Below are 19,254 nucleotides of genomic sequence, written 5' to 3' on the forward strand. Positions count from 1 at the left end.
TGCCACGTTGCCATATCATTTTTGATTGGTTGACATGGTACTTTTTTGGACGAATAGGAAAGGCAGAGGGGAGTGGGGTTTGTTTTTGCTCACAGGTGGAGAGTGCTTTCGAGCCTTTTTTCTTATAAAACGCCGATTTAACCGTTTCTTCCTGCAGTAAATATAAACAATGACAGTATTCAGGAAGAAAACCAAACATTTCATATATTTTTTATCACAACCCTGGTTTTATGTGGCCTATCAACACAATTTAAAAACTGCTATAAAGTCCCCAATTTTTCCGTCAATTGTTCCGTCTGTCCTGCTCACATCTCCAATGGTTGTACACCTTGTCATTAACGTGGCTTCTCTCCACATCAGCCACGCCCCTTTGCTAGCTAAAACACCGGTGTCGGCACATAAGGACGCTGTCATAGCCTGTCAACCACGTTGATTGGCTGCGCATATACGCATTATTGGCTGGACTATGGGATAAGGTGGCATCGTTCCCAGTCACTTACTGACTAACACTGCGAAACAGAATTGTTAAAGTATTAATTTTAATTTCAATTCAGGTTAGATTTCTTTTGTGCCCAACGCAGAATTTCTGTGCGCAGAGACCGTGCCAGCAGTGCGCAATTGCGCATGTGCGCAGCTTAGAGGGAACATTGCTGCTTAAGTTAAACTCCTTGCTTTTTTCTGAGTAAAGTTGGGCTTGTATGTATTAATATGTAATTACTTTCAGCCCAGCTTACAGGATACAATACTGCGTCTCTCCAAATTAACACTTTAACAATCGTTCTTGCTTTAAAAAGAAAACAAAAATTTAAAAAAAGATTAAAAAAAAAACATTTGAGGGATTGGATATGAGAACAGTTCCTGGTGCTCATTTCGGAAGTCAACAAAGGATTATACGTACGTCAAAGCCTCAATTAGTCAAATATTTAGAGTCTAAACAATGTTTTCAAGAGTAACCATAAATTACACAAGGATTTTAGAAACATATTAAAGTCTTTATGAACTTTATTAACTTCTAAAATTTTAATCGGATGCTTTGGTTTTACCTGTATAATAGGCATTGTTCAAATTAAATTCCTGAACCAATTATTGGGGTTATTCTGATAGTAACTATTGGGCTACCATTTATTTGGTCAAATTAAGGTATCTCTTGCAATCAGGCAGGAGGTTTGTTGATTCATGTTTGTGAAATCCAAACATGGCTCCTAAACAGAAGCCTTTTGCACCTCCTCAGATGAAACTGGGTTAGAGGGAAAGGGGGCGGACAGGTCTTCTGGATCGTGTTCGATGGAGCAGTCGGTTTGGTCGGTGGTGACAGAGCAGGTGGAGCCGTCGGAGCTCACCACATCAGACTGGGAGACATAGTTGTACTCACGCACAGGGCAGGCACGCTCGTTGTAGTCCGGTTTAAAATTGTCTTTCAGGCCTTTGGAGAACTGAAACCAATCCTTAAAAAAGAGAGAAAAAAAACCTCACTTGTAACGAATAATTGCTTCCCCAGATTTTGATGACCAAAATCACTCAAACACAAGAGTATTTCTATTTTTAGCCATTAAGTGGCACTATTGTCAGGCTTTTCGTCCAACTCTTGATCCAGAGATATTAAAATCTGTTAAACTGATTGCCTGAACATCTACAGACATTCAAGGTATCCAGAAGATGTAAACCAAGCTGTTCTTTAGTCCAATCAATGACATAAATCAACAGCTACTGAACTAATTGTCATGAATCTTGATGCAAGTGTTAACATTAAAGCTACTAAAATCCATGTAGAAGCTCATTTGCCATTTAATTCTTCCAGTAACTTCAATAGCTTTCCAAATTCATATTAACAACTATATAAAACCCTTGTAAGACTGGGAATTTCAGGGAGTGGACAGAACTCTGGATGCCACTGACCTCGATGTTATGCAGGAATGGAGATGGCTTGGGAACCACAGGGACGAGGATGATTCTGAGCCTGTATGGGAGGTAAAGAAATCTTTAGCATTCACATTATCATCAAACAGCAACAACTGCATTAGACTTTGTTGGTTTCAGAACTCCAACTGAGCGTGGCTGGCAGACAGCTTTTGACATTAAGGTCAGGATCATCCGATATAAAGGTGCAAAATGCTCCAGATCCAGTCCCCCCCATAGATGGATGATAACTGTGATCTTTAGAAATAAAATATTTATATCCCATAACACATACATAGCTTTTGATTAATTAACAATGCAATCTGTCTCTCCAACCATTGTTAAAAATAATTAATGGTAGTCATGTGGAAGCTAATAATCCCCCATATTCACAAGTAATCGCCACAGCAGGGAGCTCTATGTGTTTGGCACATTTTTACACTGTGTCCTTACTGACGTAATGATATTCTGATGTTCTGACAGGCCTAAACAACAGAGTGGCCTCAGATCTAGTCAAATTGCTGATCTAAAATATTCTTTGAGTCTGCAGCTGTCCGTGTCACATATACTTCGGGAACTTTATGAATGAATGAAGTCAATTTGGAAAAGTTTCCAAAATGCACAGCGTGTAACACATTGCGTTATCTGTAAAGTCTGTTCTTTGATTGCTTTGCTGGTTAATTTGTTTCAGTGTTTCTGGAAGGAAACTTTGTAGGCTTAGCTTATTTCACAGGTGTGTTTAACGTCAAGCATTTTCCTTTTCGTATTATTTGAAGGTTATTTAAGGTCAGACTTTTATAGATCAAATAACTAATGTGTAATTTTGAAGAAAGTAAGAGTTTCAAAGCTAGACCTTGGTTATCAGCATCCATATTATAAAATTTAGCCACAGTAAAGTTCCCTGTGTTTGCATTTATTGTTATAGGTATATATTGTTGTTAATTTGTTTAGAGAAGCAGTCATAGAGTTATAAAATACATCCAAATGATCTATGAGCTGATCCTAATACATCGTGGGATAACCAGGGGCGTGATGAAGGTGATTCAGGGTAGCAATTTATGATGAATGTATAGTGAATAATGTGTAATGGTTTGATGTCTGTACTGACAACTGAGAAAAATCTGGGTTACCATCAGCAATGGTAACAGTAATTAAAAAAGGAATGTTTGTAACTTTGCATGATTGCAGATCATTTAGAAGGGATCTTTGGTCAAAACACATCTTCCTGTACCAGAATTTAGTCTTGTAGGCGTCTCTGTGTACTGTGGTCTTCTGCCTTCAGAAATGTTGTGTGTTTCCTGGGTTGTGTGAGATCTGTCAGATGTTGTGCAATGGAAACTTTCCACAAGACAACAAGCCTTTGATACCATCTAAAAACGATCTTTAATCTTTTCTTTGGGTCACGCGTTTGCACTCGTTTTGGACAAGTGATCTGCATTTGTGTTTGGTTGATGGTTTTTTTGCAGCCTAGATTTTATACACTAGTGCACAGTGGATATATTAATTGTTAATTATTTGTTTACATTTGCTGTACTGATACAGTAAGTCCGGGGTGTCAAACCTAAGGCTTGAGTGCCCGAATCGGCCAGGCAAAGGCTCCAATATGGCCCACTGGATGATTTTGAAAAATGTGAAGAAGGGCATACATTTTTGACTTTTAACTGTGTTTTCACAAGTTCAAAACAGATAAAAGATAAATATTTAAATGACAGAAAAGTAAGTATAAAAGTGCGTAGGTATATATAAAAGTATACAAGTTAACAACAACTTTATGTGCTATTGTACACTGCAATTATAGTCTGTGGCTGTCACAAAATCACATGGTACACCACCTGGATCTGTGATCTGATCATAGAGCAATCATTTGAGTTATGGAAAAACCCACCTTTCATGGTGCATTAATAGCATGGCCAGCAGGATGAAACTGATTACACCCACCAGATATATCACCGGCGTCCACGGAGACATCAAATCTTTAGAGTCTTTGAAGAAGAAAAAAGAAGGAAGTTATTTGTATGAATGCTTAATTCTAATGTTTTGTGCAGTGTGGAAGCAACATTAGAGCCACTTAAGTTTTAATAATTGTTTGAATCCCAGTTTGAAAGTTGTTGAATAAGAAACAAAATCTACCTATGATTTCTTTGCAGTGTTCAAACATTTTAACTGATCATTATTATTAGTGTTTTGTTGCAGAGCTAATTGTCCCCCCAAGATGACCCTATATTCACTGGCAGACATCGTTTCACCATGCCACTAAGAATATCTATGAAGTAGTTTTACATGTGCTGTTGTTGGATCCCCAGACCACAGGCTCACTCCAGTCACTCCAGAATATGGACTCTCCACAGGAATCATCTATTCTGTTCCGCACTTGCAGCTCATATCGGGAACTGCTTGAGGGCAAGTTGATGCAGTATTTCTGTATCCCGGCGCTAACTTTAGAGAACTGGAAAATCAGACGGAGTTGAGAAAACATTAGACTGGGAGAGAACAAAGAGAGATGAAAAAATAAAGGAATTAAAAAGGATGAAAGAAACCTACATCCCAGTTATTGTTGTTTGTCCTGAAGCGGACCTCACCCTCCACACAGTGTAAGGGAGCAGGAGAAGTGTGGTTCCAGTAAAACCACAGATTAAAGTCCGACCCATTCAGGACAGTCAGGTTGGTTGGTGGGTTTAACTTGACTGGAGAAGTATACAAATAGGCAATAACATGAGGAGGCATGCCAATTTACTTTTATGACAGAACACTAACAGCAATTTTCCTTTAAGTTACTGTGTAAAGTGTAAAAAACGTCCCATTAATTCTAATAATGATCCCTTCATTAATTGATTTATTGTTTTAAACTCAAAGTTAATACCAGGTTATATGCATACCTTGTTTTTTAAGCTCGTGACCCTTCTCAAAATTTTCGCTCCCATTTGTCAGTCGAGTTCGAAATGTTTTGAATCTATCTCCCGAATCTACCTGCTGGTTACATCCAATGTTCATGTTGTTCTCTGTCAAATAGTGGTTGCATATTTTCCATTGGTCATTGCCCAACCTGTAGATGAATCAAAAACATAACTATTCCAACAAAGAAAAGCATGCAGACGTATCATATTTAGATACAATCAATATGATCTTAAATATGATGTAATCTCAAGTTTAATACTTTATTAGTTCTAGTTCTAATTGCTCAACAGTCCAAACTATTTGCCATATTTCTCATTTCATGATGTTCTAAATGTTTTCAGTTGTTGAAAGGTCTGGACTGCAGGCAGGCCGCTTCAACACCCGGACTCTTCTACTATGAACTTCTTTCATGCCTAATAAATATTCCAGGTCTGTTACCCAAGTAGTTGATATTTTTCTTAATAATTTCTTAATATTTTCTTAAAATGAAACTTTTTTCTCAGTTTTTTCTATGGTCTATTGTGAATAAAATATAGTGCTTATGAGACCACTCTATTCTGTTTTTCTTTTCATGTCACATAGCATCCCAACATTTTTGGAATTGGGGTTGTAGTTCAGAAAAGGTAGAAAATGTCTTTTACTGTTAATGCTGAGAGTAAAATAGATTTTCATCACATCTTTCACTCAAGTACAACATTTAATTATAGTCTGATTAATTTTAGAAGACATTACAAAGATGTGTTGGTGCTATTATCAACAACTACGCACTTGCTGTAGAAGGTGTAGTTGACCTCAGGAGTCCCGGTCTTATTCCATTTGCAGGAAACATAATCTAGATTCACCACCAAGCAATCCACATCTGTTAAAAAACATGATAGATTTGAGATCAATGAAAGATAAAACCTAAAACGATGAATGATGGTTAGGCATATATATGAAACCTACACAAAGGGCAACAGACTGATAGTAGTACAGTCATACACTCAAAGACAAGGAAGTAAGAGCCCCGTGCTCTGGAGGGGAAATTCTCACAAAACGTGCTTAATAAAGGAAGGCTCTGCATTAACCTGAATTTAATATAGATAGTGTTCATTCATATCTCAAGGTACAAATAACTTCTCAAATATACATTGAATGATAGTGTTTGGGATATAAGTTAATGTAATATAACAAAAGTAGAGCGATCGACTTTCAAAGATGTCGACACAGGTTTACGACGCTTCCTACCGATGTTGCGAATGTCTTGTATTTTTTTAAAAAACGTATTCGATCATCTTCATATGCTCTTACCTTGTGATTTTTTGGCAAATACGTGTCCAGTCAGATAAAGAAGTAGAAGTAATCTTGTCGACATCATGGCGAATAGAAACAGGATGTAAGCCCGCATCGACACTGAAATATCACCGTGTCTTGTGGGGTTTTTTTTTCTTCTCTTCCTGTCAATGTATTGGTGCCTGTAGCACGGCTATGTCACTATATGGCAGATACACAGTCTTCATACTTTCATAGTTCATAAAGTTAATAGTTAATAAAACTCTAGTTAAGAGGTTAAATCAAGTTTTTGGATGTCATGATTACTTAATGTATATAAGCTGTCTTAATCATTTTAGCAGGAGAAAGACAAAGTAGAGAGAAGGTAAAATCTCTGTTAATATTTTTGTTTTTTTAAGGGTGTTTTTTATATCACAGGTATTATCTGTTGGATGTAAATGCAATAGCTTCAACTCAAAGACATCTGATATTTTTTACCACAATGAGACAAAAGTGAAAACAAACTCATTCTGGTCATTTAACACAGGTGTGACACTAAACTGTTGCAGTTTACTTTTATGTTCCTTCTTATTTGGACAAATCTGTCAATTACAAAAGAATATTAAAGAATCCCGACCCTTTTAACAGGTCAAATTAGCTGAATTACTACTCATCCGTAGCACGAGATGTCATAACATTCGATCAGTGTCACTTTCAGAGTTTTGTGGGTTTCCTGTCAGAGGAAACTGCTTTCAAAAATATAGACTGAAACTATGTACACTAGACTTGAAGTTGGACTTTTAATGTCCTGTAAAATAAGTACAACACACAGAGAAGGTTTTATGCAATCTTTATTGAATCGTTCAAGAAATAGTTCTGTTTTTAGTCAGCCAGTCTTACATTTTCTCTGCACTTCTACTATCATTTGCTGCCAAAGTGAGCTTAAGGTGGATCTTGTTGGTTTAGCTAAGATTTTCTTTACAGTCTACGAGTCCTGTATGTATTCTTTTCTGATGAAAGAGAAATGATGGACAAATCAGAATCACATTGTGAAATGTAGTGTCCATGTTCATGCACAGCATAAACATAAGCAATTTTATAATTTTAACCTGTTTAACCAAATGAGTTAATTTCTTACATTCATTTCATCAAACAGCAGCCGTCAACTCCCACATCTCAGATAAATATTTAAACTAACATTTGCTGTTTGAAGCCACAGACAACAGTTAGCTCAGCTTGGTTCATTTACAGCAAACTGGATCGGGGGCTTTCTGTGTAAATTGCTGTGGTTTTTTTTACTGCCGTATTCTGTTTTTTGGAGAGGAAACGCAGCGTTTTTAAGAACTGTGCTATCTCTGTTCTAACCACAGTTATAATGAAGTACAAATGTTCAGATAAAATACTTACTTTAAACTCAACACACTCACACATAGCACCTTTCACTTGGTCGACGTCTGCGGGTTCACAAGTAGAGACCTTACAGTTCATTTTGACATTTTTTGACAGCTGCAGCAGTGTGGCATTTACTGATTTGACTTTGTGTGTCTATGTCTGTGTGTCATAATGACACTATGTGGTTCTGTCTACACCTACTTTGACTGGAACTTATAACAAAGAGGAGTTTCAAGTTCTCTGGTCTGTGTTTATTTGTTGTCTATCAAAACAGTGACGTCACCAGTGTACTGGTGACAATGAGTCCACATTTCCTTATCTGACAGAAATATATGAACTTTCCCGTTATTTCTGACCGTATGTTAAATAAATGTCTGCCAGATAAATACAAAAATAAAAGCTCAATTGACAAAACTAGTTTAGAAAATGATTTTAGACCCTTGTGATTCTTATATTTTGGCACCTGTGTGCAGACAAAATGTACGTGTCCAAACCAGCCTCCCCTCTCTGATAGTCTCCAAATATTTACTGTGCAATAATCAATAATTGCACAGTGTCAAAGTATATCATGCATTGCAAACTGCACATACACAGCTTCACAGAATACAGGTAATGCCTCGTCATACAGTGCGTGTAGATATGTTTGATGACCAAAAAACAAAAAAAACAAATTAGGATCAATATATAGGACTATAAAAATACACACACACACACACACACACACACACACACACACACACACACACACACACACACATAGCTCAAACAAATAAACCGAACCCAAAAATAAGACACCCCAGATCTGAATTAATGAAATATTCGTATACTTTGTTCTTGACATAGCTGAATTTTTTGACAACAACATCATACAAAAATTATCAATGGAAATCAAATGTAGCTACCCATGGAGGTCTGGATTTAGATTCATACAAAATTAAAGTGGAAAAACAGACTACAGGCTGATCCAGCTTTGATGTAATGTCCTTAAAACACGTCAAAATGAGGCTCAGTAGTGTGTGTGGCCTCCATGTGCCTTTATGACCTCCCTACAACGCCTGGGCATGCTCCTGATGAGGTGGTGGATGGTCTCCCAAGGGATCTCCTTCCAGACCTGGACTAAAGCATCCGCCAACTCCTGGACAGTCTGTGGTGCAACGTGGCGTTTGTGGATGGAGCGAGACATGATGTTCCAGATGTGTTCAATTGGACTCAGGTCTGGGCCGGCCAGTTCATAGCCTCAGTGCCTTTGTCTTGCAGGAACTGCTGACACACTCCAGCCACATGAGGTCTAGCATTGTCTTGCATTAGGAGGAACCCAGGGCCAACTGCACCAGCGTATGGTCTCACAAGGGGTCTGAGGAGCTCATCTTGGTATCTGGCGAGCACATGGAGGGCTGTGTGCCCCCCTCCCCAAACAAATGCCACCCCACACCCTTACTGACCCACTGCCAAACCGGTAATGCTGGAGGATGTTGCAGACAGCAAAACGTTCTCTATGGTTTCTCCAGACTCTGTCACATGTGCTCAGTGTGAACCTGCTTTCATCTGTGAAGAGCACAGGGCGCCAGTGGCAAAGTTGGCAATCTTAGTGTTTTCTGGCAAATGCCAAACGTCTTGCACAGTGTGGGGCTGTAAGCACAACCCCCACCTGTGGACGTCGGGCCCTTATGCCACTCTCATGGAGTCTGTTTCTGACTGTTTGAGCAGAGACATGCACATTTGTGGTCTGCTGGAGGTCACTTTGCAGGGCTCTGGCAGTGATTTCACAAAAGTGTGATTGAGTTGGAGTTTCATTGTGTTGTTTATCTGTTCCCTTTATTTATTTATTTATTTATTGAGCTGTGTATATAAAAACAGCCACATGGGTCAATACATAAGTGGGGCACAGAAAGGAATAGCCAGAGGAGCAAAACACCAGCTACTGGTAGACAGAGCAGTCACCTGAGACTGCAAGACTAAGATGACCAACCTGTGCACTGCTTGGATTGACTGCAAGAAGGCCTATGACTCGATGCCTCACACCTGGATCCTGCAATGCCTACAACTATACAAGATAAACAGGACCCATAAGAGAGTTTATCAGGAACTAAATGGGGATGTGGCGTAGAACACTAGAGATCAAATGGTAAATGGCCTGTATTTGTATAGCGCTTTACTAGTCCCTAAGGACCCCAAAGCGCTTTACACATTCAGTCATCCACCCATTCACACACACATTCACTCACTGGTGATGGCAAGCTACATTGTAGCCACAGCCACCCTGGGGCGCACTGACAACTACAAGCCCGTAGGCACAAGTCACCGTCAAGTGCGGGACCTACCAAGGAGATGTGCTGTCCCCACTGCTGTTCTGCATAGTCCTGAACCCCCTCAGTGAGATCGTTGACAGACTGGCTACAGATACCCACCAGAGAATGGAGCAATTGTCAATCACCTCCTCTACATGGATGACATCAAGCTGTATGCCAGGAGTCAACGAGACATTGATTCACTGATCCACACCACAGAATATACAGCAACAACATTGGAATGTCATTCGGATTGGAGAAGTGTAGTCGAATGGTAACGAAGAGATGGAAGGTCATCAGAACTGAGGGGATCGAACTACCAGAAGGCAACATTGCAGACATCGAAGACAGCTACAAGTACCTGGGGATCCCACAGGCAAACGGGAATTATGAAGAGGCAGCTAGCAAAGCTGCAATCACTAAGTTCCTGCAGAGGGTCAGGCAAATCCTGAGGAGTCAGTTGAACGGTAAGAACAAGATCCGAGCTATCAACACCTGTCCATGATCAGGTACCCTGCTGAGATAATAAGCAGGCCAAAGGAGGAGCTCGAAGCCACTGACATCAAAACCAGAAAGCTCTTTGAGGGTTTCACCCCAAGTCCAGCACCAGCAGGCTGTATGCTAAGTGGAAGGAAGGAGGGTGAGGACTGGTAAGTGTCAGCATCACAATCCAGGATGAGCCAACAAACATCCACGAATACATCAGGTGATGCAGAGCGTCAATGTAACAGTGGCCCCAGTGGTAACTGGAGTGCTAGGTGAGTGGCTCCAGCAGATCCCAGAAACAACACTGGAGATCTCTGTCCCGAAGACCTCAGTCCTAGGAACAGCTAAGACACTGCGCAGGACCCTCAAGCTCCCAGGCATCTGAAACAGGACCTGTGCTTGAAGGATAAAGACCGCTGCTGGGGGCGAGAGTGGATTTTATTTTTTTTTTAGAAAATATGTCACTGTAATGTAGACCGGGGATTCCATCACCATTCCCTGTATTTTTATTAGTTTATGAGGGACTAGTATTTCAAAAGCTAGATAAAAAAGGAACACACTGATGGTTTCACGATTCGTTATTAGGTTAATGGAGTTTGACATTTGACTAGTATTTAAATGACAGTGTGTGAAAGTTGAAGAAGGGTGGGGGTGGGGGGATTAAAGTGTTTGTAAGACTCTGGAAATATGTAAATTTGTCTTCTTTGTGTTATATTTTGGTTTGGTGTTTATTTATGTGGATGTTTGTTTTTTCCATTTGTTTTGTTACCCTCACACTTGGGTTATTCCAGATGCTCGCCTGAAGCAGGTAGAGTGTAAAAGGAAGCCAGTTGCTTTTAGAGTAGTTAGTTGGTGTGTGTTAGTGTCTTGCATCTAATAATAAACTCTACCATTTGATGGATACATTTTATTCCAGCCTCATGTCATTATTTTGAACCCATAAATGACCGGTGGCCAATGCACGCAGATTTTGGGGACATTTCTGCTCCAAATTCACCGTACAGCTGCTCACTTTTGTTTTAGCATCAAGAGTCCGCACCATCTTGGAGATGTCCGCTGATTACTCAGCATTTCTTCACACCTAGCTATTATGATCTCGTCCCATTACAGAAGGAGGCATACTGTTCCAGATCATTTTCCCATAACTGATAACTAGAAACGAATACATAGGTGTAAATAGAGCTACAGAATAAATTAACTGGTAACCCGTATAAAACATATCCTCCGCTATCTGGAAATGTGGGACTACGGAACCAGTATTAAAATTTGACATTGAAAAGTCGTCCAGAAAGACCACATTTGGACTATGTACGTCAACACTAGACAATCAGTAGACCTTAAAAAAAAAGGACATCACCTCATGTTACATTAAAAAAAACAACACCATAATAGCTTACCAGGGCTTTTTTTTTTTCAGCAAACACAGGTCCGATAAGACAGAGAAGTAGAAGCAGTCTGGCTGGCATCATGGCGCACTAAAACAGGATTTTAACAGTAGAGGTTCAAGTTTACCTTTAACTGTTGCTGTTTGGTATGGAGGACCAGAAGAGCCACACGCATCAAAATAAAGAATTTTGTCCTTCAATAATGAATTGTGCCATAAAATATTCATTAGTAAATAAATTTTTTATTTATTTAATTGAAATATTACTAAAGTAATTTATTATTAAATAAACGAATTTAAAATAAAAAAATATTTGTAAATCACTTTTTCACAGTTAATACTTCAAATTGATTTCGCAAAAAAGAATTTAACCCTTAATAAAAATGTCATTTAAAAATCATTTTCGAATTCCAAATAAAACAATAGATTTTTAAAACCTTTTTTAAAATGCAACTTTAAAAAGAGAAATAAGTCGATGTATTCCCAAAAAGTTGATTCTCTTCATCTGGATGTAGCATCAGTGGGAGAAACGTTTCTTCCCTCATCCAAGTGACTCAGCTTCACTCATCTCAGCTGATTCCCCAATCTTATAAATTGAACATTTGCACAATGACTGAAACTAGCACCACCGGGCTGTGTGTTGAGTTTCTTGACCATTCATCAACAACCACTGATCAAAGACTGTTGATCAATAGCCAGGAGTGCCATTCACAGAGAGTTGGGGAATGGCTGCAATCACAGCATTGTAAGACGGAGAAAGATGTACCCTTAGACCCCACCCTTGATTCAGAGATGGTCTTTTCCTTTTCACATGAGCCCCAACTCCCTGTATTTTAATTATTTTAACAGAAGAAAAACAAAGTAGAGAGAACGTAACATCTGTGTTAACGTTTTTAATATTTTTAAGGGTTTTTTGTAAGGGTGTCTTTTATATTACGGGTATATCTGTTGGATCCAAATGCAATGCTTCAAGTCAAAGACATCTGATGTTTTTTATCACAATGACACAAAGGTGAAAACAAACTCTCATTTAGCACAGGTGTGACACTAAAAGGTTGCAGTTTACTTTGATGTTACTTCTTATTCTTCTTATTAAACTTCTTCTTATTTGGACAAGTCTGTCAATTATTTATGCAAAAGAATATTAAAGAATCCCGACCCTTTTAACAGGTCAAATTACTACTCATCCGTAGCACGAGATGTCATAACATCTCGTGCTATAGAGTTTTGTGGGTTTCCTGTCAGAGGAAACTGCTTTCAAAAATATAGACTGAAATGATGTACACTGACATTTGAAGTTGGACTTTTAATGTCCTGTAAAATAAGCATAGTACAACACACAGACAAGGTTTTATGCAGTCTTTATTGAATAATTCGCTGGGCACGGAGTGCGAATCCAGTTTACTCCATCTCCATCACAGACAATTAGACGTGGAAGTAGTGATGTTTTAGTTTAGTGAAAATGTAAAAAATGGGTTCTGTTACATTACCATTCAATTTGAGGGTTACAACAGATAATATAATATATTTATTGTTCTCACGTGGTATTGGACGGGATTATTTTAACAAAGGACATTTTGCCTGATAATTATTTTTATCCTCCTGTAACTTTACTGTGTAAAGAGCGAAAACCTCCAAAGTTGCAGGAGTAGTTAGTCGCTATAAGGTTGGTTTGGAAGCATATTTGGCGATGCTTCAACCTCTGCTTTGCGTTTGTGTGGGAGCCCTTTTAAAAAACCTTTTTTTTCTAATTCATACTGCTGTCCTCCTAGGGGGCACGCCCCCCGCTTTGGGAACCACTGCTTTAAACTCACACATAGCACCTTTCACTTGGTCAGTGTCTGCGAGTTCACAAGTGGACCCACGTCAGAGGCTTTACCATCGATTTTGACATTTGTTTGTCAGCTGCAGCAGTGTGGCACTTACTGATTTCACTTTGTGAGTCTATGTTTGTGTTTCAAAATTATAATATGTGGTTCTGTTTAGACCTACTTTGACTGGAACCTAACACAAAGAGGACTTTGAAGTGCTCTGGTCTGTGTTTATATGTCTGTCTATCAAAAACAGTGACGTCACCAGCGTACTTTCAGCACGGTACAATGAGTCCACATTTCCTTATCTGACAGAAATCTATGAACTTTCTGTTATTTCTGAACTTTTGTTAAGTAAATGGCTGCCAGATAAATACAAAAATGACAAAATTAGTTTGCAAAGGGATTTTAGACACTTGTGATTCTTCTTTGGGGACAGACAAAATGTACATGTTCAAAACAGCCTCCCCTCTCTGACTTTGTCTCTAAATATTAACTCTGCAACGATCAGTAATCGCACAGTGTAAATGACCTTTAAATTTGGTAAATATTTTTACGTTTGTTTGAAAGGCACTTCGGTTTTATTTTGAAATCCATGCTTTTATTTTGAAACAGGAAACTGGCACAAAACCGTTAAAGGGCTGTTAGTAACGTTTCTTTTAGGATATGGTAAAATAGTGTGCCTTAAAGTGAAAAATATGTACGTTTACTTTGCCAATTAGTACCTGGCTGACAGTGGCACAAGGTTTGTTAATGTTTCCTTTAACGGAATAAGTTACATGCAATCAAAATGTCGTTTAATAGAGTTTATGTTGTTAACCTTGACCTTGACCTTTATGTGTAGTTGTAAGTTAGTGAGGTGATATAATGAATTGAGTGATGTAAATTTGATGTATATGCTATATGTGAGCAGGAGAAATTTGTTTCCTTTGATCTTATGGTATTAATATTGCTGGTTTTGTTTTGCTCCTAGCTCTTACCGTGTCTTCACTGAATGTTTCAATAAAAACATTTCCAATAAAACCTCTGTGAAGCATCAGTATAAGAGACCATCATTCAGCCAGGGATGCTACACACAGTGTCAAAGTGTATCATGCAATGCAAGCTTCAAGTACACAGCTTCACAGAATACAGGTAATGCCTTATTATAAAGTGTGTGTAGACATGTGTGATGTTTTATTTAAAAAACAAAAAAACAAAAACAAAACTAGCCAAAATCATGGGATTTATTTTCCAACCTAACACATTAAAAGTCAATAAATACAATGCAATAATATACAACAACTTAAATAAGTGCTTGCGAATGAGCTAAAAGGTTTTCCAAGACCTTATGTAAAAAAATAAAAATAATGGGAATGATTAACAGTAGAATGTGCTGCAGTTAAAATCCAGATATACACCAAACGGAAGCATTTTTCACAATTTGTGTTCTTCTGGGGGAGTAGTGCAAACATCAGTTTGATTTTTGATATGCTGAGGAAATTCAAAAACTTACATCATGGAAGCAGAGAGCTGATCGCTGCACCCTGATTAATACTCAAGAATGCATATCATCTAAAATATGTTTTCAAGAGTGTCAGCACTTTATACCACCTGTCTTAACAAAAAGGAAAAGCCTTTTATTAAGATGGAGTACTATGTATCTGTGAGGTTAAAGATTTCAAAGAGATGTTAAGGTCAAGTTTATTAAACTAAAATCTGTAGTCTGAGGTTTTATTTAAAAGGCTAAGCTCGGGTGTAACTGATTAAATACCTCCAGCAAATATTGGGTTTCTTCACACTGGGAATTGTTGTAAACCCTTCTAATAATCACTGTCACCAAGCAGGAGATGTATCAGTGTAACAAAGTCCCGATAGTTTGGCTCAGGCAAACCTAACCCTGGTTCACGACCTGCTTAGTCAGAAACCTGCAGCACCTCCTCAGATGGAACTTGGGAGCTGGAAGAAGACAAGGGGACGTACAGATCTTCTGCATCGTTCACATCGATGGACACAGAGCAGTGGGTTTGGTTGGTGCTGACAGAGGAGGTGGAGTCGTCAGAGTTCATGCTGTCAGACTGGGAGACGTAGTTGTACTCACGCACAGGGCAGACCTGCTCATTGTAGCTTGCTTTAAAATTTTCTTTCAGACCTTTGGAGAGCTGAAACCAGTCCTTAAAGAAGTGGGGAAAAAATCTTTACATTAATTTGACAAATAAATGCAACAAACTGGATTTTTGAGTTACAATTGTTTAATGGGTAACTCCTTCCCCAGAGCTCTACGCTGAAAAATCATTTGAACACAAGAGTATTTATATTTTTAGCCATTAAGTGGTGCTGTTCTCAGTCTACTGGTTCACCTCTTGATCTGGACAATTTCATGACTATTAAACTGTCTGCCAGGACTTCTACAGACATTTAAGGTTCCCAGAAGATGTGAACTAATGCTTTGGTGCTCTTTTCTACTAATACTGAATGGACTATCATGAATCGTGGCGTTATCATTAACATCAAAGCACTGTGATACCCAATACGGTCTCATACAGCCACTAACATGCATATTTATTACTCTTCATTTTATTCTTTTAGTATCTTAATTAGTTTTCTAGCTTTAGAAATCTAGTAAGAAATCTTGTGTGACTGGGAATTGGAAGGATAAGACTGACCTCTGGATGTTACTAACCTCAATGTCATGAAGAATCGGGGATGGTTTGGGAACTGCAGGGATCAGGATGATTTTGAGCCTGTATGGGAGGTAGGGACACTGTTACTCTCGGTTTTTCATAACAAGAATATTTGCATTCACTTTGTTCACGCTAACACCTCAGCACTGTAACTGAGTGGGGCTGAGCTTTCCGGATCAGGAATCCGAATGCATGATGCAGGACATCCAGTAAAAGTCAAATTTGCATTCACAGTTCGTACATGGCTTGGTAGCACACAGAACAAAAAACTCAGGCAAAGAGCAAAGAAAACAGATGACAAGAACTTAAAAGATCAATCAACAAAGAGCAAGCTGGGGCAAAATGCAAGAAGAGGGAAAAGAATGCATTTGGGAAAGCTCGAAACACCAGTGTTTGGAAACCCTGACTACAGTAACAACCTGGAAACAATAAGCAGACTGGATACTTTAGCTGATGTAAAACAGGAAAAAAACAGGAAGTTAAAACAACCAAGACACAAATAATAGGTGATGTCTGGGATGGATAAGGGGGAAGTGTTGCTGTGACTAAGCTTATGTCAGCCAGCATCATCTGGGGTTTTTAAGCCTCGGGCAGAAAAGCCTGTCTGCATGTCTTACAGGTGATAAACCACATTCCTCTCTAAGACGTGTGCCAGTGGTCCAGTGGTCCACTCACCAGAGGCCCACCAGCACTGTTTGTGTTGAACCCTTTTGGGACCTAACTGAAGGTAGAGGCTTACAAGTAGCCATGGCATGGCGACCCTAACCCTAGTTTTGGTGATTACTCAGTATCCTAAGTAAATTCCACAGAATTTGAGGATAAAAAAAATCTTGCGCAAACACTTTTTAAGGTCATGAACACAGTGGGCATTTGGGTTGCTGTCATATGCTGGTTCCAATTCTAATCTACGATCACAAAATCGCATGGCACACCTAAACTGACTTCGTGGCACATCAGTTGGATCTGTGATCTGATCACAGATCAATCATCTGATTTATGGAAGAACCCACCTTTCACGTTGCAGTAACATCACCACCAGCAGGATGAGGGTGATGGCACCCACCACATAGAGCAATGTCATCCACAGAGGCACTGAGTCAGAGTCTGTGAGGAAGAAAAAAGAAGAATATTATTTGTATAAATCTTTTAGCTCTAAATATTGGGGCACGCATTGTTAGGAAGCATAATTCTGAATTTTAACCAAGCATGTTGGGGTCAAACAGTAACTGAAATAAATCTAAAGTTCTATACGAACATAATTTTTTATTTCTGAAAACTACAGAAAATAAGTCAGCTATACATAAGAAAAAAACATCTGCCGTGTTTAAGCAGTCATTCAATTACATTTTTGGGGAAAAAACGACATCTTTTCTTCATAACATGTAGAATTTTTAACCTATGCTGCTGTTGGATCCCCAGAATACAGGTTCACTCCAATCACTCCAGAAGTCAGACGATCCACAGCCTTCATCTATTCTGTTCCGCACTTGCAGCTCATATCGGGAACTTCCCGAGGGCGAGTTGATGCAGTACTTCTGTATCTCGGGGCTAACTTTAGAGGACTAGAAAATCAGATGGATTTTAGAAAACACAAGAAGAGAGAACAAGAAGGGGCAAACAAAGCAATAAATTAAAAAGGATGAGAGAAACTCTTTTCCTACCCCCCAGTTATTGTTGTTTGTCCTGAAGCGGACCTCACTCTCCACACAATGTAGACGAGCAGGAGAAGTGTGGTTCCAGTAAAACCACAAGTTAAAGTCTGATCCATTGAGAACAGTCAGGTTGGTTGGTGGATTTAACTTGACTGAAAAGATACAGACGTGTAATAACATGAACAAACATGCCAGTATACATTATACTTTAAGGCCTCTTTCATGTCAGAATACCCACAATTTTCTTGGAAATTTTTTTTAGATTTAAGCAAAAGTGTAAATAAAAAAAATCCCAATAAGTACACTAATTTTTCCATCATTATTTTATTTGTTATTTTAAATACAGTTATGTTCCAGGCCAGGGTAAATACATACCTCGGTTTTTAAGTCCATGTGTCTCCTTAAATCTATCCTTGCCATGTACCAGCCTGGTGTTAAAAGTCATGAATCTGTCGTGAGACTCACATGGCTGGATGCATCCAATGTTCATGTTGTTCTCTGTCAAATACTGTGGGCAGCTTTTTTCTTTCTTATTGAAGAAACTGTGTAGAAATAATAATAAAAAACAATCACGCAAAGTACTGAGCCATATCTACTTTAGTATTCATCATGACCAAATATGTTCATATATGTTCATCATTTATTCAAAAATGTGTTGTTGTTGTTTTATTTGTTAGGGCCTAGCAATTAAATATGTTTAACTGTTAAGTTTATCAGAAAAATAGAAGAATTTTCATTACATCTTCCACTGAAGCACAACCAGCCTAATTCTAATCTGATGAATTCAGAAGACGTCACTGAGATGTCCCACTGCTGTTATCAGCGGTTACCCACCTACTATAGAAGGTGTAGTTGACCTTTGGTGTCCCCTTCTTATTCCAGGTACAGGAAACATTTTTCAAATTGATAATCAAGCAATCCACATCTGTTAAAAATATGACCAATTTGAGAAAATGATTTTCAGAAACTGATAATGGTTAGACATATAAATTCTACATAACAGTAGAGTCAAACACCCATGACCTTAAACTGATTTTAATTAATTTAGATAGCAATTATTTTTATATCAAGGTACAACAACTCAGGTCCTTTCTTCATAACTGATTCGCTGTTTTAAGGAAGCTGATCAAATACATATTGAATGCTAGCCGCGCAGGAGATAATATATGTAGATCTGCCAAAAACAGACTCACTGACTATTCAGACACTTGTACTCAACCTAAAAAAAATGTCATCAGTAGACTATAATTTGTAATAACTTCGATCTTGTGTAATTGATCTTACCAGGGGCTTCTATGGCAAACACAGGTCCGATCAGACAGAGAAGTAGATGCAGTCTCGTCGGCATCATGGCGCACTAAAACAGGATGTTAAGAGTACTTTTGCAACGTTACAACTCCGACTGTTGCTGTTTGTCTGACGTAACTGAGCCGACTTTTGCGGTGTTGTTTCTCATCAGTTCCTGTAGTTAGACCAAACACTGCGATGATTTATCACTTCCTTGTAACATAATTAAAGTTGACCTCAGACAAACAA

At 38.6% G+C, this 19,254-nt stretch overlaps 2 protein-coding genes across 2 annotated transcripts; both read right to left on the minus strand.

Moving 5' to 3' along the window:
• Positions 1–984: 984 nt before the first annotated feature.
• LOC101473695 (cytokine receptor common subunit gamma) lies at positions 985–6,176 on the minus strand. Its single transcript, XM_004550318.5, has 8 exons — positions 6,082–6,176; positions 5,560–5,650; positions 4,773–4,939; positions 4,438–4,580; positions 4,177–4,342; positions 3,782–3,878; positions 1,897–1,957; positions 985–1,445 (listed from the first exon to the last, which is right to left on the minus strand). The coding sequence occupies exons 1-8, from the start codon at positions 6,146–6,148 to the stop codon at positions 1,203–1,205; spliced, it is 1,035 nt and encodes a 344-aa protein (XP_004550375.2). The 5' UTR covers positions 6,149–6,176; the 3' UTR covers positions 985–1,202.
• An 8,435-nt stretch (positions 6,177–14,611) lies between these two features.
• Positions 14,612–19,122, minus strand: LOC101474000 (cytokine receptor common subunit gamma). The gene is made up of 8 exons (XM_004550319.3): positions 19,003–19,122; positions 18,553–18,643; positions 18,094–18,260; positions 17,728–17,870; positions 17,463–17,628; positions 17,077–17,170; positions 16,066–16,126; positions 14,612–15,556 (listed from the first exon to the last, which is right to left on the minus strand). Exons 1-8 carry the CDS (start codon positions 19,067–19,069, stop codon positions 15,299–15,301), a joined length of 1,047 nt encoding a protein of 348 aa, XP_004550376.3. The 5' UTR covers positions 19,070–19,122; the 3' UTR covers positions 14,612–15,298.
• Between the last annotated feature and the right edge of the window lie 132 nt (positions 19,123–19,254).

This window comes from Maylandia zebra, linkage group LG10 (assembly GCF_041146795.1).
Source record: "Maylandia zebra isolate NMK-2024a linkage group LG10, Mzebra_GT3a, whole genome shotgun sequence".
NCBI lineage: Eukaryota > Metazoa > Chordata > Actinopteri > Cichliformes > Cichlidae > Maylandia > Maylandia zebra.

Excerpts from the sequence above, each read along its gene's own strand:
- LOC101473695 (XM_004550318.5), bottom strand. The coding sequence starts at position 6,148 with ATGATGTCGACAAGATTACTTCTACTTCTTTATCTGACTGGACACGTA. Across the intron at positions 3,879-4,176 it reads GGGATCCAACAACAGCACAT|ACTCTAAAGATTTGATGTCT; the intron begins GTAAAACTACTT and ends TCTTCTTCAAAG. Across the intron at positions 1,446-1,896 it reads CATTCCTGCATAACATCGAG|GATTGGTTTCAGTTCTCCAA; the intron begins GTCAGTGGCATC and ends CTCTTTTTTAAG.
- LOC101474000 (XM_004550319.3), bottom strand. The coding sequence starts at position 19,069 with ATGATGCCGACGAGACTGCATCTACTTCTCTGTCTGATCGGACCTGTG. Across the intron at positions 18,261-18,552 it reads AACTACACCTTCTATAGTAG|TTTCTTCAATAAGAAAGAAA; the intron begins GTGGGTAACCGC and ends ATTTCTACACAG. Across the intron at positions 17,171-17,462 it reads GGGATCCAACAGCAGCATAG|ACTCTGACTCAGTGCCTCTG; the intron begins GTTAAAAATTCT and ends TCTTCCTCACAG.